The 21,194-nt window shown below is 33.3% G+C and overlaps 1 protein-coding gene across 2 annotated transcripts in view; it reads left to right on the top strand.

Annotated features, from left to right (window-relative positions):
• The window catches only part of MAP4K5 (mitogen-activated protein kinase kinase kinase kinase 5), a 96,388-nt gene that overhangs the window by 25,496 nt on the left and 49,698 nt on the right, over positions 1–21,194 (top strand). For both annotated transcript variants that reach the window (XM_090270848.1, XM_090270847.1), the window contains exons 4-11: positions 4,764–4,854; positions 5,361–5,425; positions 8,289–8,344; positions 15,463–15,510; positions 15,599–15,641; positions 16,493–16,565; positions 18,716–18,847; positions 20,877–20,939. In XM_090270848.1, coding sequence (XP_090126974.1) covers positions 4,764–4,854; positions 5,361–5,425; positions 8,289–8,344; positions 15,463–15,510; positions 15,599–15,641; positions 16,493–16,565; positions 18,716–18,847; positions 20,877–20,939 — 571 coding nt within the window. The remainder of the gene's footprint in view (positions 1–4,763; positions 4,855–5,360; positions 5,426–8,288; positions 8,345–15,462; positions 15,511–15,598; positions 15,642–16,492; positions 16,566–18,715; positions 18,848–20,876; positions 20,940–21,194) is intronic.

Below are 21,194 nucleotides of genomic sequence, written 5' to 3'. Positions count from 1 at the left end.
GCTATCATCAATAAATCAACAAACAACAAGTGTTGGTGAAAATGTAGAGAAAGGGGAACCCCAGTGCACTGTTGGTCGGAATGCAGACTGGTGCAGCCACTGTGGAAAGCAGTATGGAGGCACTTCAAAGAATTTAAAATGGAGCTGCTTTTTGACCCAGGGACCCCACTTCTGGGAATATATCTGAAGGAACACAAAGCACTAGTTCTAAAGAGCAAAAGCACCCCTCTGTTCATTGCAGCATTATTTACAATTGCCAAGATATAGAAGCAGCCCAAGTGTCCATTAGTAGAGGAGTGGATAAAACAACTATGGGACATTTACACAATGGAATATTACTTTGCTGTAAAAAAGAAGAAAGTTTTACCCTTTGCAACAGTATGGATGGACCTGGAGAACATTATGCAGGATGAAAGCAATGGTGGGGCAGGGTAGGGGGTGGAGGGATTGAACAAAAACCAAAAGGAATAGTGGACACGGACACAGTGTGATTGATGGTTGTTGGGGGAAGGGGTGGGTATATGGGGACTGAATGATAATGGAAAAAATACAATAAAAATTAACTTAAAAAATAAAAGAGTAGTTTTAAAAACTTGAATATTTAACCTTAGTGAAATTGTTAAATAAATGAGGCTGTATTCACATAATTTAAAATTATTTTTTACTCCTCACCAGTGCACTAGAAATAATAACAGGTACTTATGTGGTATGTAATATGATCTTAGAAATACTAACTTTATTCTCAAAATAGTTTTCTGCAATTTTATTATGTCCTCATTTATAGATGGGGATACTGGGAGGTTGAATATCATGTAAGAAAGTAAGGAATAATCAAATGTTAAAACCTAGAGAAATAGGCAGAACATTGAGGCTAGCTTACATCTTGAGGAAACTTTTAAGACAAATGGAATTGTGATTTGCTTTTTATGTTCTTCACAGTGGACATAAGGGGTAGGAGATAAGTCTAAAACCCATCTGAGGTGAAGAGGCACCACCCTGTAAAAAGTTGAGTCCCCAAAAGCCTTTTTGTCTGGGTAAACTAGAAATAAACTTGCCCAAGGACTATAAAAAATATTGCTTGTCTTTTTTTAAAATTTGTTTTTCAGTTAAATTGATATGTAATATTTATATTAATTTCAGGTGAACAACATTACTGATTAGAAAATTATATACCTTATGAAGTGATCACCCCAATAAGTCTAACAGCCATCTGACACCATACATGGTTATTACAATATCATTGACTTTATTCCTTATGCTGTACTTTACATCCCTGACTATTCTTAAAGCTGGTAATTTGTACTTCTTAATCCCTGTCAACATTTTTACTTACCCCCCAGTAATAGCCCTCCCATCGATTGGTTCTCTGTATCTGTAAGTTTGTTTCTTTTCTTTCTTTCTTTCTTTTCTTTCTTCCTTTCTTCCTTTCTTTCTTTCTTTCTTTCTTTCTTTCTTTCTTTCTTTCTTTCTTTCTTTCTTTCTTTCTTTCTTCCTTTCTTTCTTCCTTTCTTTTTTTTGGTCCATTTGTTTTGATACTAAGATTCCACATGTAAGTGAAATCATATGGTATTTGTGTTTCTCTGTCTACTTATTTCACTCAGCATAATACCCTCTAGGTCCATCCATGTTGTCACAAATGGCAAGATTTCCCTTTCTTATGGCTGAGTAATATTCCGCTGTATGTATGTATGTACCCTATCTTCTTTATCCATGTCTACTAATGGACACTTGCAGATATATTTTCTATATATGAGGGGGTGCCCAAAAAACTACCGGAATTTATTAATAAAAAATTTTGCATCAGTCACCTTCAAAGTACTCTCCATTAGGTACAATACACCTATTGTGATGTTTTTCCATTGCTCAAAACAGTTTTTGAACTCATCGATTTTGATGCCTTTTGTTGCCTCTGCTGTTTTTTTGTTTGTTTGTTTGTTTCACATCTTCCACATCAGCAAAACATTCCCCGCAGAGGACGTTTTTCATCCAGGAAAACAAAAAAGAAGTCACTCAGGGTGAGATCAAGTGAATAGGGAGGGTGGGGTATAGGGGTTCATGCCTTTTTTGGTCAAAAACTGCTGAATACAGCACAGTGTGGGCAGGTGTGCTGGTAAAACCCCCTTCATGAAATGGGCAAACACATTGAACAAGTCTCCAAAAAAATTCACCGAAGCCAGATACAGCCTCTCACAACAATGCCAGCTTGTACACTAATACAGATGGGTTCCCAGAACACTCATCTAGTGGGGAAACCTGTACTACAAGGGGCATGCCCTCCAGAAGAAATTCCGGTTTTGGGGGGACTCCCCCCTTTTAGGTATGTGCTTACATAAATACATAAAATATCCCTTCACTTAATAGATCATGAGCATATTTTCATATCAAATCTGTTTTTAACTTTATAGTAATATCTGTAACCATACCATGTTATTTAATCATTCTTTCATTATTTTTTTAAGTATATTTTATTATGTTGTTACAGTAATCCCAATTTTTTCCCCCTTTTCTCCCCTCTGCCCAGTACCGCCTTTCCCTCAGCAATCCCACCCCCGTTAGTTCATGTCCATGGGTCGTGCATATAAGTTCTTTGGCTTCACCCTTTCCTATATTATTCTTAAATTCCCCCTGTCTATTTTGTACCAACCAATTATACTTCTTAATTCCTTCACCATATCCCCATTTCTCCCCCTTCCCCCACCCAGCTGATAACCCTCCAAATGATCCCCATACCTATGATTCTTTTCCTATTCTGGTTTGCTTATTTGGAGTTTTTTTTACTTTTTAAAAATTAATTTGGGGGGGAACCCCCACTCTGTAACAATTCCCCCCTCTTAGACTTAAGACCCTTTATAATCTTATAAAGGACAATGGGCAAAGGTCTCAAGCTCCTCTAGCTCTTCAAGCTGGACATGGTTGTTGTCCTACCTACTCTTGGGTCCAGAAATCCCTAATAAGTGTGGGGGTGTGGAGGGGAGGGTGGCCTTATCACATGGGGAAGGATCTTGCAGACTTCAGGTCAGTTGGCTGTCCCTGGGCAAGTGGCATGCTCGGTTTAACAAGCTGGCATCCTTATATTCTGGGGGCAACAGATTTGGCAACAGGATTAAAAGGCACCATTAAAACCATAACCACCAGATGACAAAAGGCAGGGATTAATTTTTCATGTCCCACATTATGAAAAAGAAAAGGCTTTTTTGGAGGAAGGCATGAAAGGCACGTCACACCTGTCCAAAGCCTTTTTGCCCACTATACTTAGTTGGGGCTGAGGGGAATATTTTAGGTTTCCCCCCTCAGACCTCTGAGCCCTTTCTGTCCAAGCCATTAGGACAGAAAAGAGAAACCAGTTTTAAAGCAAAGCCCACAGACCACCCCAAACTTCACCAACCCAACCACTTAGTTCATCCAAACCGTCCAGTCTCAGGAGGTGGCGATGCAGACAGAATTAAGTGAGGCCTATACATATAGTCACTCAGGTAGGGAGATGATAGGCTTATGCCTCCTCCGCCATCTTGCATCTCCTCCATTCTTTCATTATTAAGTCACACCATAGAGCACATTCATCTCTGCATATCTCAAGAAAATTTTTCTAGTAAAATTATGAGTTCAAAGATTCTGTACATTTTTAAGACATCTGTCTTTATAGAAAGAATGTACCAGTTTACATTCCCATTGAAATATTAAGAATGTCTTTAATTCCTCATCTCTGATACTTTCCTAATATTTATTGTAAAGTTTTCCTTCCTTTTTCCCACATATAAATATTCAAAATGTTTTTTCAATTCGTGTTTCGGGATTTTCAGATATAGTCCCAGAAGTGGGATAGCTAGGTCAAAAGGCAATTCCATTTTTAATTTTTTGAGGTATCTCCATACTGCTTTTCACATTGGTTGCAACAGTCTGCATTCCCAACAGTGCAGAAGGTTTCTCTTTTCTCCACATCCTCGCCAGCACTTGTTGATTTATTGATGATAGCCATTCTGACAGGTGTGAGATGATATCTCATTGTGGTTTTAATTTGCAATTCTCTGATCATCAGTGACATTGAGCATCCTTTCATATGTCTATTGGCCATCTGTATGTCCTCTTTGGAGAAATGTATATTCAGGTTCTTTGCCAATTTTTAAATTGGATTGTTGTTTTCTTTGGTGTTGAGTTTTTGTAAGTTCTTTGTAAATTTTGAATATTAGCCCCTTATCAGATATATTGGAGAATATGTTCTCCCATTCTGTGGGCTGTCTTTTTATTTTGTTGGTCTCCTTTGCTTTACAAAAACATTTTTTTGATGTAGCACCCCTGTGTTCATTGCAGCGTTATTTACAATCATCAAGACATGGAAGCAGCCCAAGTGTCCATTAGTAGATGAGTGAATAAAACAACTATGGGACATCTACACAATGGAATACTACTTGGCCATAAAAAAACAAAATTTTGCCCTTTACAGCAGCATGGATGGACCTGGAGAACACTATGCTAAATGAAATAAGCCAGTCAGAGAAAGGCAACTACCATATGATTTCACTTACATGTGGAATCTATGAACAAACTGAACTAACAAGCAAAACAGAGAGCAGGGTGATAGCTGTTGGAGGGGAATGTGTGGGTGGAGGGATCCAGCAAAAAGGAAAAAGGACTAATGGACATAACAACAGTGTGGTGATTGCAGGAGGTGGCGGGGGTTGTTTAAGGGGGCTAACTGGTAATGAACAAATATTTTAAAGACTCAAAATGTAACATGGTGACCAATTTATCATTTTGTTTTTCAGGAGATGATTTTTCTTTGATTCAACAAGAAATATTTATGGTTAAAGAATGTAAACATTGCAACATTGTTGCCTACTTTGGAAGCTATCTCAGGTAAAAAAAAAAAAAAAAAAAAAAAGGTTCTCTCTATTTGTATATGTCTTTGCTACCATTCTCTCTTTCCTGTCAGTGCTATTATATGTATAAATTTTTAAAATTACAGTGTCTAAAATTCTAAAATTTCGTATGTTTTCTTGTTGTTTCCCATGATGTTAATAGTGACAACTTCATTTATGCAGTTATGCCTTATCTGGCAACCTTAATGAACTATTATAAATGACCACAAGTATGTGCTTCAGCTTATAAATATGGTCGTATTTTAAACAGTGTAAGATGGAAACAAAGCTGAAGTCAATACGTTTTTCTGTAGCTTGAAGAGAGACTGCCATACCCCAATAAATTCAGTAAAAAGGAAAAAGAGAGAGAGACTGCCAGAGCAATTTCCTGTTGTACTCTGCAATCCATTGTAAATCTTGGTGTGCTGAAGAGTGGAAGCCTTCAGAGTATGTCAGTGGTTGAGAATTACTAGCTAATATACTTTTCTCTCTCTTTCATATTAGTCGGGAAAAACTGTGGATTTGTATGGAATACTGTGGTGGCGGATCACTTCAAGATATATACCATGGTAATTTGTCTTAATATTTTAAGACTGACTTTGGCTTTAATGATGATTGTTTTACATGTCTAGTTAACTAGGGATATTAACAGATAGATTTACTGTTTTACATCCTGTTCTTTTTCTGAAGTATCGCATAAAAGAAATCTAAATTTAGTTTTTTGTTGGTTATTCAGTTACATTTGTTGGAGTCTGAACTGAGAAGTTCAAGAGTACTTGAACAGTCCAAATTTTACTTTTTAGATGTAGTCCTTTAGGAAAGTATTTCATCTACAAGTGAAACTGCATAAACTGAGAATTGAAATGCAAAGGGTAACTCTCATAAAGGAAATCATGTCTCTATCTTAATAATAATTTAACCTGCTATCTTGGAAAGCAATTTAGTTTTTGCTATAATATTTTTGTATTAAAATTTATAATTTTTTAAAATGTGGAGTATTTTATTTTGCATTGTTAACTTTTTTTGAGTTGAACTGATTTTGCCTCATAATAGTCTTTAGAAATAATTTTCATTTTGGCTCTACAGCTTAGCTTCCAGTTTGTTATGTTGTTGACAATTTCTTGAATTTCTGGAGTTTATGAGACTATGCATAGATTTTTATGAAATAACTTTTATTTAACTAGGTATGGAATAGTAAAACTCCGATTCAGCTATGCATTATATAATTTATTATGTATTTTTAAACATTTCTATGCTGAAATCTTTATATTAAAAGCCTTATGAAATTTCATGCATTTCACAAATTCACAAATGCAGTTTACAAATGCAACCAAAGTAAATGTAAAAACAAGTACTATTCCAGATTAAACAATATTTGTAGCTTGTAGAGATTGCATTATATAATTGTCAATCAATAGAGCAGTGTTTAAATATACACTGCATTTATAATATGGAATACTTTGAAGCACTTAAAAAGAAGTAGTATTTCCACTTATATTGACCTCGGTATATCTCCCCAAGGACTTTTTTTAAATGGAAAAAAATGTGTCATGAAAAAATTTGTATAATATAATAGACTTTTTGAAAGTATACATATGGATATAAATGCACACCAAAATAAAAGGATACATATCAAACAATAGGTCATTATCTCTAGGGAGGAGCAAGTCAGACTCATAAGTAAAAGTTTGAATTACAATGAAAATATATTGGTATATTATTTAATTATACATTAATAACTATAATAGCTGTCTAATTTTATCACAACAAATAACTCATGACAAACAGGTTGTTATGTCTAAACTCTCAGGTCACTGCCTATATTTATATAAAATAATATTTAATACCACGAATATTATAAATATACAAAAGGTTAAAGTGTTTAATGGAAGCACTAATCTCTTGTTTTAAAAGAGAAAACTAAGTTTTAGTTCCTTATTTAGTAGTATTTTATTTTCTTAGGTATTGTATCGACTAGAATGACTGTCTTTTATTTCACCCTGTTATTGAATTTAAAGAATTATTGGTAGAGAACAGCTCTATGCCACTTGATTTAAGTCTTTTCCATGATTTTATGAAGAATTATCTTTTTATATAGTTTTTATAAATAATTATAACTTTTATTCATTTTCACTTTTACAGAATGAGAACTAAAAAATATGGATAAATAAAACTATAGTTGACATTTTTTACTACTTGTGTTAAACTTACAGATTGTTTTGAGGAATTAATTTTATTTCTTCATGAAATTTCTACTTTAGGAAAACATGATATTTGTTTAATTAAATTGAATCTAAGAAGTATAATTTTTGTAAATTATATATTAGCATAATAATCAAGAATATCTACACTTATAATAAACTGTTAAAGTGACTTTTCTTCTTTTACTACTATTCCAACAAGTTACTAAGAATCAAAAGTTTATGCTCCTGAGTAGTTGTAGAAAGCCAGTGATTAAAATATGCAGTAAAATATTTCTATTAAGTAAGGATTACATCTAAGTACCTCATTTAGTTTCACTGTCAGCAAACACCACCCCAGAGTTCAAATATTCGCTCATGGTATTGGACATAGTATTTCTAAAGCCTCTGGTAGGGTACTTGCAAAAGGATTTTGTATTTCATAATAGGGAGTTACCTGGTTGCCAGAAGTAATCTGCTTGCCTTTTAAATTCTTAGTTAAGGTACTGGATCAAGCCTCTCTGTTTGATATCTATAGTAAAGAATTATACTATATCTTGACCTTTTAAAAAAGTATATGATTTCTTTCAGTATGTTTCAGCAATTGATCTCTTTATGGGTTCTCTACTCTGTGTAGCTATATTTAATTATATGTATTTCTCATTTATTTATTTATTTTTAATTCTCACCTGAGAATCTGTTTTATTGGTTTTAGAGAGAGAGGAAAAGAGAAAGAGAGAATAATATCAGTGTGAGAGAAAAACATCAATCGGTTGGTTGCCTCCCGTACATGCCCTGACTGGGGATCAAACCTGGAACCTAGGTATGAGCCCTGACCAGGGATCAGATGCAACTTTTTGGTGTATGGGATGATGCTCCAACCAACTGAGCCACCCAGCCAGGGCTATTTGCTTTATTTTTGAAAAATTGTTCAGGATTTAGATCATGTTTATTGCTTTCTATAGAACAGTCTGTGATGCTTAGTAACATGCTTTGCACATTAACAGGTGCTTAATATTTTCACTGACCAAAGTTGTTATGAAGTAAATTTTTCATTTTTGAAGTACATTTCTAATTCTCATTTTTCCTTTTTGTTGTTTTCTGATTACAAGGATAATTTATGTTCATGATAAGTCAGCCAACAATATATACAGAAGTTGTTTTATAATAGTTTGTCATTTTAAAAGTAGACTTTTTAATGTTGTATTCAAATGTATTATAATGTGGGGTTTTTTCCTTTGTTTCTTTCTAGTTACTGGACCATTATCAGAATTGCAAATAGCCTATGTATGCAGAGAAACTTTACAGGTACTACCTTTGCTTATGTAGCTAAAAATGCACTTCTGGTTTCACAATTTAAAATTATAAAATAGTGATCTACCCAAAAGAGTATACCAAATTTTTCTGTTAACTTCCCGTATTGTAATTCCGTAAGCCTAGTTATTTCATGAATGATTCACAGGAATTCATTAAAGCTGATACTGGTATACACCGTGGCCTTTTGCCATTTCTCCCCAAAGGAAAATAAATTAGCATAATGATAACCTAGGATGGTATTTGGAAATCATAGTTCTGTATGATATTAATAAGAGTCATTGAGAGCAGAATCTTTTATAAGCTTGGTAGACATTGTATTGAGATTTCTTTATTCCTTTATTTCAGATCTGTGAGAGCTTTTAGTGTGTTAAAGTCTATTGAGATTCTTCATAGGGATATAAAGTATGCAGCAGTTCTCCCAATTTGTTTATTTTTTTTGGTGTCCTGAAAGACTGTTCATTGAGAAAATGAGCAATTAACAGTTTTGTTCATGTGCTTTAAGGAATTTAGGAAGAGGGATTAAGTTGTAGTGCTTGTGTTTTTTTATTTTGGTAATTTATGACTGATAATTGTTAATTGACGTTTCTGTCCTTACATTTCCTAGATTGTATAGTTTGTTCAGAAATAAAATAGATGTTCTGTATATTCTCCCATATTTTAGAAACTGGGAGGTTGATCTGATTTCAGAGAATGCTCTAATCATTTTGAAAAGAGTTGGTTTCTACGTGCTTTAAAAGATATACCATGTCAAATCTTGTTAGATATGTGCAAGTAAGTTTCATATATATGTACGTATATATGCGAGTATATGTAATTTATATATACATATATATAATTTCTTAAGCCCTGGCTGGTTTGGCTCAGTGGATTGAGCGTCGGCCTGCGAGCTAAGTGTCGCTAGTTCGATCTTCCAGTCAGGGCACATCAGAGAAGGAAAACTCTGACTCCAAAAAACCTCCGCTGCCTTGCGGCATACCTCTTCAGGGGAAAGGCTAAGGGAGTAAACCCCAACAGAAAATCCGGAGCCGGAGTCCCTAAGGCGGTTTGACATTGTAGTCAACACCGGCAACTCCTGCGGCGCACCTGAAGCCAAGCTGTATTGACTCCGTCTTTCCCTTGGACCCTTCAGCTGCGAAGAGAGGGGGGGTCTGCTGCATGGGCAACAGCAGACCCTCCATATCACCCTGCCCAGGCTCTGTAGCTTCAGCTTCACTGGAGAGGACACTTCAGCGTCATCGCAAGATGTCGATTCAACACGGGAGGAGACAGATACCGTGTCACTCCCGACTCGGACTGCACAGCCATTCTCGGCGGTGCAGATAGACTCTTAAGAAGCTACACCATCGTCTCTCGAGACGGACGGCTGCCGACGACGATATATAATTTCTTAATATTCACATAACAGACATCTCTTTGTATCAAAATGATATATAAAGCTAATCATACACTTATAGCAGAGAATTATTGACAGATTAATTATTTTTATATTTTAGTTTCCAAAATTCATTGCTTGTATAAGGAAGTAATGGACAGAGTACAGAATGAAAACAAAACTGAGGTTTGCGTTCTGGCCCTGGTATATGACCATAATCTCTTCTACATTTTTAGTTCCTCAAGGATAAAGTGAATCTTTGGAAAGGATGACCTCGAAGATTAATTCCAGTTTTAAAATTATTGTTATGCACACAAACTTCCACATCTGGTGCCTGCCAACAGATGAATGTTTAAAGGAAGTGTGATGCACACACATGTACACATAGAATATTATTCAGCAATAAAAAAAGAAGGGAATCTTGTCATTTGTGACAACACAGATAAATCTGGAGGACATACTGCTAAGTGAAATAAGCCAGGCACAAAAAGACAAGTACTACATGATCTTACTTTTCTGTAGAATCTAGTTGAACTCACAGATACAGAAATTTAATGGTGGTTACCAGGGACTGGGCGAAAACAGGGAAGAGAAATGGTGAGAATGTATAGCATGATAACAGTAGTTAATAATACTAAAAATATGTTAATAGAATAGATTTTACATACTTTCATTGCAAAAAAACATAGCAACTATGTAAGCAAATGATATGTTAACTACTTTGACTTAAGTGACCATTTCATTGTATATGTATATCAAATCATGTTGTATGCCTTAAATATATACAATTTTGTTAAATAAAATTTTTTAAAAAGAAGGACAGATTGTCAGAATGGAAAAAAGCAAAACCCAAAGAGATGCTGTCTACAAGGAAAATACTTTATAAAGACAAATAGGTTAAAAATAAAAAATAAGAAATAGATATACCATAGTGAATACAAAACAAAACCAGAGTGACCATATTAATATCAGACAAAGTAAACTTCAGAGCAAAGACTATTACTAAAGAAGGTCATTTCATCAAAAGACATAACAACCCTAAAATATTTATGCTCCTAATAAAACGCAGCTTCAAAATAAGTAAGTAAAAAGCAGTAGAACTGCAAGGAGATTAATGCACAGTTCAATACTGCTCTCACAATAATTTTGCAGAGCAAATAGGCAGAAAATCAGTAAGGATATAGAAGACTTGAACAACACAATCAACCAATTACTGACATTTTAGTCCAATAACAGTGGGATACATGTGCTTTTCAAATGCCCACAGAGCATTTACCAGCATAGATCGTATTTGATACTGTAAAATATGTCTCAATACATTTAAAAGGATTTAAGTAATACAAAATATAATCTGATTCCTTGCTGTTAGATTAGAAATTAACAAAAGTATTCCTGGAATATCTTCAAATACGTGGAAACTAAATAAAGCACTGAAAAGTAACCCATGGGTCAAAGAAGAAATCGAAAGAGAAACTAAAAAGTATTTTGAACCAAATGAAATGAAAACACACCACATCAGAATTTCGGATGCTGCTAAGGCAATACTTAGAGGGAAGTTTATAACATTAAAGAGGTGTTTAACCTCTTTTAGAGAGAGAGGTCTAATATCAGTAGCCTCCATTTCCACCTTAAGAAACTAGAAAACTATGAGCAAATTGAACCCAAAGTAACCAGAGAAAGAAAATAGTGGAAATCAATTAAATAGAAAGCAGAAAAAAATGAGAAAATTAATTAAACAAAAATACTGTTTTTTGAGATTAGTAACATTAATAAATTTCTGGCCAGATTCATCAAGAAAACTAAAACGAGAAGACAGAAATTACTACAATATTATGACAGAATCTACAAATATTAAGAGGATAACAAGGATAATCAATACCCAAGGAATTTTAAGAATGGCTTATGCTAATAAGCCTACAACTTAGCCCCAACTGGTATGGCTTGTTTGATTGGGCATCATCCCGCAGTGAAAGGTTGCTGGTTCCATTCCCAGTCAGGGAACATGGCTGGGTTACCGATTTGGCCACCAAGTTGGGGCTCCTACTAGAGGCAACCGATCGATGTTTTTTTCCTTCTCTTTCTTCCTCCATCCCCCTTCTCTAAAAATAAATTTTAAAAATATTTTTAAAAAACACCCTATAACTTAGATGAAATAGACAATTTCCTTGAGAGACACGAACTACCAAAGCTCACTTAATTAGAAATCATCTGAATAGTCTCACAAATAAATCTCCAAGCTAATGTCATGGATAAATTATATCAAACATTTAAGGATGAAATAATGCCAATTCTACACAAACTCTTCTAGAAAACTGAAGACTAGAGAATACCTCCCAAGGCATTTTAGGGACCCGCATTGATCTGAAGCCAGAATTAGACATTACAAGAGAACAAAATTACAGACTAATATCCTTCATAAGTATAAAAATGAAAATAAATGATTAACAAAGGCAATCCAACATTATATTAAAAAGATAATACATCATGAATACTCCAGGAGTGTTATCCTAGGATGCAGTGTTGTTGTAACATTCCAAAATCATTTCAAGTAATTGTCCATATTAGCAAACAAAAAGAAAAACCACATGATCATCTAGACACAGAAAAAGCATTTAGCAAAATCCAACATTCATTTTTGATAAAAATTCTTAGCATACTGGGAATAGAACAGAATTTGTTCAGCCTATTAAATAGCACCCATGAAAAACCTAGAACTGAGTCATTCTTAATGGTAAAGACTAGATGCTTTCCCACTAAGGTCAGTCAAACAAGGTAAGGTGTCTGCTCTTACCACGTTTTCACCACTGTGCTGGATTTTGGCTATTGCAAAAAGAAAAAATGATGAAATAAGATGCGTCCATATTAGAAAGTAAGAAGTAAAACTGTCTATTCACAGACTACGCAATTATCTATGTAGAAAATGGAATAGTATCTACAAGTAGCTACTAAAGCTAATAAGTATAGCTACAAAGATGTCAGGATTCAAGATCAATATACAAAATCAACACTAGCAACAAACATTCAGAAATTAAAAATTTTAAAAATACCACTTATAAAAATATGACATTCTTAGGAATATTCATATATCACAAAAGATGCATAAACACCTGTGTACTTAAAACTATAACTGCTGAGAGAAATTAAAGAAAACCTTTAAAAAATGGAGGACTGTGCTGTATTTGTAGATCAGAAAACTCAATACAGTCAGATGGTAATTCTCCCCAAACTGACCTATAGATTCAATGCAATTTCAATCAAGGAAGCTTTGGTTCTATAGAAGTTGACAAGCTGATTCTAAAATTCCTACAGAAGTAGAAAGGACCTGGAATAGTCAGACAAAAAGAACAAAATTTGAAGTCTACAGTAACAATTTCGATACTTATACAACTGCACTAATCAAATCATAGTAGTATTGGCATAAGGATAGATAAGTAGTTTAGTGGAATAGAATAGAAAGACCAGAAATAAGTCCATATTACAGACTTCTGATTTTGACATTGGTGTCCAAGATAACTGAGTGGAGAAAGGATAGGCTTTTCAATAGATGGCACTGGATTAATTGGACATCCATATGCAAGCAAATGAACCTCCAGCCATACTTCACACCATATATAAAAATCTCATAGACCTAAACATAAAACCTAAAACTAGAAGTTCTAGAAGAGAACATAGGAGTAAATTTGCAGTCTTGAGTTAAGTAAAGCCATTTCAGACATAGCATGAAAAGTATGATCCATGAAAGAAAAACTTGGTAACTTAGACTTCATCAAAACTAAAATCTCTCACTTCAAGAAGAAACTGTTAAGAGACTGAAGGGACAAGCTGCAGATTAAAAGAAGAAATTTGCAAATATATATCTAATCTAGAGATAGAAATAACTGTCAAAACTCAATAATAGAAAACAACCCATTAAGCAAATGGACAAAAGATTTAACCAGACACCTCATCAAAAAAGACATATGGATGGAAAAGATATTCATCATCATTAGTTATTAGAAAAGTGTATATTAATACCACAGTGTGATACCACTCTACACCAATTAGAATGGTTAAAATTTAAAAGACTGACCTTAGGAAGGTTGGTGAGAATGTGAAGTAACAGGAATTCTCATACACTGCTGGTTTCAATGTAAAATAGTACCGCTGCTTTGGAAAAGTTGGCAATCGCCAGAAGTTTTAACTTGTACCACCACATGGTCCACTTGTTACACTGCAAGGTTTTTATCCAAGGGGGGAAATCATATGACTGTACATGGATCTTCATAGCAGCTTTATTTGTAGTAGCCCCAAACTGGAAACAACCGAAATGTCTGTCAACAGGTGAATGGATAAATAAATTTTGCTATATCTGTATAATGCACTACTACTTAGTAATAATGAAACATTGAACTATTGATACACACATTGACAAAGACTGTCACATTAATATTGTGAAAGACCCAGACCAAAAAAAAGGAACTGTATGATTTGTTTTACATAAAACTCTAGAAAATTCAGAAATAATTTATAGTGACAAAAAGTAGACCAGCATCAATGGCTGTTAATATCACTAAGAGACAGCCAGATAGTGTGTGTAATTTCTAATGGACATCAGCACCAACTGAGCAGTGCATCCTTCTCAGAGGTCTGAATTTCTGTTCCACAGGACTCTTTTTTTCCAGGCTTCTAAGTATTAGTAATTTCAGCCTCTTCTCTCCCCTTGCTCCCCTAGATCCTAGAGTTTTGGTAGCAGCTTTCTTCATTGCTGCTGCTATAAAATACTTTAATATACTCTTTGTTTCTTTTTAGTTCTATAGTTCAAAATGTTTTTTCAGTCTCTCCCAACTGGACTCTGACTGATATAGCACCACCCATGAAGTAATTTTGCCGAAATAATGTAATCTTAAATTTCATCAAGAACCTAGATGTAAATGTTCATTTACTGGTAATAAAAAGGGTCAGAGGAACATGTAAAATAACATCATTGGGATGTAACTGGCAAAATTCAAATACTGGAAGACTCCACAGGATAAGCAGTACTTTCTTCAATAAAAACTTAAAAGGAAAAAGTAATATAATGGCAGAGGATCCTATAGATTAAAAGAGAAGTATGAGTCATGTCAAGATATTGCAGTGTGCAAACCTTATTTGGATCCCATTTTAAGTAATTGTAAACACTGGATATTTGATGATATTAAAGAATTATGAGGCATAATAATATTGTGGTTATATGTTTTTTAAAAAGTCACTGCCTTAGTGAAATGAAATTATATGTAATATAGGGCTTCAAATTAATATGGTGGTGAAGGGGGAGTGTGTGGTGAATGAGGGTCGAAATGAAACAAGATTGGCCTTGATTTCATAGTTGTTAAGTCGAGGTGATGGGTACATAGGGACTCATTGTATTATTACTCAACTTTTATATGTGAATTTTCTATAATAAAATAATTTAGTGAAAAAGAAAAAAATAGATTAGTGTTTATATGTGGGAGGAACTTTTATGAGCAGTGGATATGTTCATTTTCTTCATTATGGTGATGATTATAGTAAAATATTTCTCATTTTTATCAGAAAATGCATGTGAAATCTTAAAATATAGTAAACATTGACTAGTAAAATAAAATTCATCTAGGGGTACCCTCCAAAAAAAAAAAATTTTTTTTTCATGTTTCTTATTCAATAAGAATTCTAGTAGAAAATTTAGGTGTCAAGTTTCCAGTTTTGCTAATGCTACCTTTTTCTTTCTTTTTAACTTTAGGGTCTTGCCTATTTGCATACTAAAGGCAAAATGCATAGAGATATCAAAGTAAGTTTATTTAGTATGTTTAAACTGATAATTTTATTGGAAGGAATTTTATGAAGCTAATTAAATAGTGTTTGTATTTTTGTTTTAGGGTGCAAATATTTTATTGACTGATCATGGTGATGTAAAACTAGGTATGTTATTTCAAGTTTCTAACATTTTTTCCAAACTTTAATAAAATTTAAATTTAATACTTTACAAATTTAGTAGCCATATCAAGAGCCACAGTACTGTTCATTTTTCGACCCAGTAATTTTACTTCTGAGATTCAGTTGAAGGAGATTAATCCTAAAGATTAAAAAATCCTTATTTATAGATATATTAATCATAATATTTATATATAATAGAAAAAATGAGAATATAGTTCTAGCAATAGAAAAACTTTTAAGTTGTGATAAATAAACTTAAGGAATATTATTCAGTCATCAAAATTAATAGGTAAGAAGAGGAAGAGAAAGAGTAAAATCCCCTGGTCCTTTAAGGGACAAAATGAACAATACATGTATTTAGTTTTTTACAACCAAGTTTAGCAACAACAATAAAAAGTTTATACGTAGAAAAAAGAACTTTTTTGCTGGGCCAAAGCCCTCCCACTGGGATGCACTAAAAAAAATAAACAAAAACTTTTATAATAGCACTAAAATATATATTAACCTGGTAGTCTTAGAATGAAAGGAATTCAAGTGGGTGGGGAGTTTTTTTGCTTTTCGTTTTCAAATTAATGTGCTTGTAATAAAAATATTTTTATTAACTTTGTTCTTAATAAAGTGCATTTTCACTCCAGTAAAGTGCTAATAAATTATTTTCTTTTATTTGTGTGTGTTATAAACCAAGCAAAAAGGAATATAGGTATTCAATTTGTATACATTTCCCTAGCATTACTATCTGAATTATTAGTAATGTCATGCCTGAGGTTAGAACTTAGGAACCTTAATGCTTTTATTGAAAAGAACTAAAATTTTCTGTTCTATTGTTTTCCCACCAGCTGACTTTGGTGTAGCTGCAAAAATAACAGCTACCATTGCAAAGAGGAAATCTTTCATTGGCACCCCTTATTGGTAAGACAGTATTATGATTGAATTTTGTGCATTTTCATTTCTTTACAAAGTGTGAAAGCTTGCATGTTCCTTGATACTATCATAGTTCTAATCAGGTTGGGAAACTTTGATGCTCATTTTTATTGTCTACCTTTTCCTGTGTTAAAAGTGCTAATAATTCCTGTCATCTCTGGGATCTTGCATTGAGAGTGCTCATAGGTATGAGATTTTCTAAAGAAAGACTCATATTATAGTCTCTTTTAATTTTGTTACCCTTTCTTTTGTTATTGCTTCTACTTTAATCTATGACTTTGTTATCTGGTTGTTATGTATCCTACCTTACCATTAGTCTTCGCCAGCTACCCTCCTCCTAATGCGTCCAACCAATTACAGACAAAATACTTAATCTTCCTAAAACACTGCTTTCATTAATCAAGACAGATAATTGAAATGTAATGGAAAGCCTAGTAGTAAATTTCAATATGTGAAATCATTTAGTGAATAGTATAAATGGTGCCATTTAAAGTTTGATGAAAGGTTGGATTTTTTATTATTTGGATAATTTTGTTATCTGGGAAGAAATTTAAGTAGCTCCGTACCTCATACTGATATCAAAATAAATTGCATATGGAAATAGTCAAATATAAAAGTAAAACCAAAAGAAATATCAGTGACTATCTGCTTTAAAAGTCAAATAAGCCTTTCTTGACATAAAAGCATAAAATGTTAAAGGGAAAAATTAATAGATTTAACTACACGAAAATTTAAAGCTATTATATGTCCACCAGCTTAAAAGGGAAAGGCAAGTAACAAACCAGGAAGTAGTGGCTAAAATATGGCAATATAGGTTTTAATAACTTTAATATGTAAGTGCTTAATAAATCAATAAAAAGTGTTTCCTTGGAAAGTTATTAAAATACATATAAGGTCATAAAATATGAAAAATGTCTTCTCCAATGATGACCAGAAATGTAAATTAAATAAACAATGACATTCTTTTCTATCAAATTGGAAAATATTTGGAATCCTGGATAATACCTATTACTATCACTAAATATATGACAATGAAAGTGGAAATTGGTATAACAATTTTGAAATATAATTTGGCAACAATGTTTTTTAAAAACCTTAAGTAATGTTTATGTTCTAGTCTCAGTTTTGCTTGTATTAATTTATCAGACATGGATTTATATTAAGAGCTTTATCAAATACTTTAATAATGAAAAATAGAGGGAGAATATGCATATGCAAAATTAGTTAAGGAAATTATGTACATTCATTCAAAGCAATGGAATAAAATGCTGGTCTAAAAATCCTGTAGTAGAAGATGAATGGTCATAGGCTTACATAATATTAATAAAAAAAGAAAGATTAAAAGTAGCATATGCAATATAATACCATTTTTATAGAAGACACAGAATGTATTTTAAATTTATGGGTGAAAATATGTGAAACCAGTGATTCTCTTTGGGTGGGATAACTTGTTTTCTTCCATAATTTTTTATATATTCCATAATCTCTTCCGTCAACACATACTACTTTTAACAGGAAAATAAAACACCAATAAATATTTTAATAAAGTTAAAAGAAAGCATAGGTGGGTTTTGTTACCTATAAAATTCCATGCATCACATGCCTGTTGCCCTCCTCAGTCTCTTTCCTGTGACTGTCCTCTGCGAACACTCTTCTTAGTCAAAATTACCAGTTTTTTGTTCCCTGACTATTCCAGATATTAGTTATTAGCTTCCTAGTGTACGTGTCTTCTGTGTTTACCTTAAGTTCTACTCTGTTTGAAGAGTGGCACACACTACCTTACTTCACCCGTGGCAGACTCATCACTGGTCACATGTCTGACCTTCATAGGGATTTAGTTCTTTTCACATGTTATGTAATAAGAGTCACATAACAGAAACTAAAGTAAGACAACATGATTTTTCCTCAGAGCACTAGTATTCAGAGAAGAAGATTTAAGATTTTTCAATAATAAATTTTAAGAATGTATTATGTCTGTGTGTGAGGTCTTTATAAGTCTTTTCTAGTAAAGTTTCTTCTTTCTCAGCAAATGCCTCTCAGCTGCTTTTCCTCCAAGAAACCTAGTGAATATAACAAAAGTAGCAGATTTTATATCATTTTTAAAAAGTAAAAATGATATATTTACTGATTCTTTCTAGGATGGCCCCAGAAGTTGCAGCAGTGGAAAAGAATGGTGGCTACAACCAACTATGTGATATCTGGGCAGTAGGAATAACAGCAATTGAACTTGGAGAACTTCAACCACCTATGTTTGATCTTCATCCAATGAGGTGTTCTCACTATTTACAATAATGCAGTTATTAATAGGTCTTATTGGAGAAGGAGATACTGATAACTTGGGTGTTCCAAGCTCATTATCAAGTATGGTAAAATAGTAAAGGTATTGTAAGGGCCTTAAGTATAATCTTATCTAATACCTGCTCTCTTGTATTGCTATTCTAAAGCAATAGGGAGCAAATAATCTGTCTGAAGTCTTTTTTTCTTTTTTTAGATTTTATTTATGTATTTTTAGAGGGAAAGGGAGGGAGAAAGTGAGGGAGAGAAACATCAACTTGTTATTGCCTCTTGTGTGCCCCCCACTGGGGACCTGGCCCACAACCCAGGCCTGTGCCCTGACTGGGAATCAAACCAGCAACCCTTTGGTTCACAGGCTGGTAGTCAGTCCACTGAGCCACATCAGCCAGGGCTAAAGTCTTTTTTAAGTTTTTACATTCATTCTTCCATCCGTTGAACTTTTTTTTTTTTTTCTTAAGTAGAATGATCAAAATGATTCGATGTTTTTATTCTTTCATCATGGTTGGGGTTTTTTGTTTGTTTGTTTTTTACTCTTTCTAGGGATAAAGAGGTAGCTATGCTTAGTATAATTGTCATCTGTATTTTAGGGTAAATTGCCTCTCAGGAAAAAGAATAGAGGGACTTTTGAAAGGGCTTTTAATACGTTGAAGGAAAAGATAAACTGGATTAAAATTTAAACTTTTAAAGTTAAAAAGAATATCAACAGAATGAGTAACTTGTTCTGATATGATAGAATGATATATATTGCATAAGGAACTACTCATTCAAAGACTTTTTTAGGTGAAATATAGGTTGTTTATGAGCAAGTACCAGATACTAAAGGAACATGGAACACTATTTGACCTCGCAAGTAACTAAGTTACACAGGTTAAGAGATATGCACATTTAGGGAGAATGCCAGTAAGTACAAACCCTTACGAAAATAATTTAGACATTATTCATTATGGGCCACCCAAATGTTTCAGTGATTTCACTACTTGGAAAGTTATATTTAGGAAATAATTCAAGAAAAAAATTAAGAATGACCATTTCAAGATAACAGGGACGAATCTAAATGTCCAGTGGTTGGTGAATTGTTAAACAAATTATTTAGCAGTTAAGGGCTACTATTATTGTGCATGTATATAAACCAAAGCAACATGGAAACTTGATTATTAGTTTAAAAAAAAGTAGAATATAATATTACCTAATACAATGATGTAGTAATTGGTTATCATTTAATATAAAGACTAAAAAGAAGAGCAGAAAATTTCAAACAATGTTTAGGTTTGTAGAAATATAGACCTTTATTTCTTTTTAAATTTTCCTTTACATATGAATCAGTTAGTTTTTAAAAGGAGAAAATGTCTTTGGCATATAGAAAAAGACTAAGGAGTTTGCTTAGAAACCTAGAAGGGGTTTTATAGGAAATAGTGAAATAGAGCATTTTAGAACTTCCTTCTTAAATCCTCCATTTTTCTGCCCCTATAGTCCATAGAAAAAGGCTTAAAGGTAGACTCATAGAGAAAGAAAGTCCTCTGGTAGGTTGACTTCTGTATCATTCATAATGAGAGAATGTGGACAATTATTGTCCATAAAGGAAAACAGACTATGAAGTGAATATGATTTTCTGATACACCCAAAATAATTGTAGAGGCAAATCTTCAGTTAAACATACAGCCTGCATACAGAACAATACACAACTATATGGACTTGTACTTAAGATATAGTACTAATTATATATGTAACACTATAGTAACAAAACCTTTCTCTAACATTTGGTAGCTTTGCTATGTGAGTAAGAGCTTGTTTGAAATTTAAAGATCCGTTCTCTAGCCAGGAGAACTTTTCCATAGGCTTTCCAAAATATAAAGAAGTTTAATTTCCATATTTTATAATAGTTTTCATCAGTGCCTATGTATGTAGTAATCTTATATAAATTTACTACAGAATATTCCTTTTAATTATTAGATGTAGTAATAAAAGTATTTTGGTATTGCTCTTTAACTGAAGTTTTTATTTCAGGGCCCTCTTTTTAATGTCAAAAAGTAATTTTCAGCCTCCGAAACTAAAGGACAAAACAAAGTGGTAAGTTAAATAATACATAGATTTGCATAATTTTACAGTTGAAAGGGACACAGGTTTAGTTCTCTCATTTTATAGAAGGTGAAATGGAAGCCCAGAGGGTTTAGACAACTGTTTACTTAAAGTCACACATCTAATTTACCACAGAGCTATGGCAGGGATCTAGTTTTTTCAGGTCAGTGTTCCTTTATAATGTTCTACTCTCTTAAAAAACTCTGATCGTATTCTTATGTTCTGCCAGCATGGGTAATAGGTGTG

Source organism: Furipterus horrens, unplaced genomic scaffold (assembly GCF_987537825.1).
Source record: "Furipterus horrens unplaced genomic scaffold, mFurHor1.1.pri manual_scaffold_3, whole genome shotgun sequence".
NCBI classification, from domain to species: Eukaryota; Metazoa; Chordata; class Mammalia; order Chiroptera; family Furipteridae; genus Furipterus; species Furipterus horrens.
The sequence above is the reverse complement of the archived record's forward strand: the minus strand, read 5'-3'. Positions and strand labels throughout refer to the sequence as shown.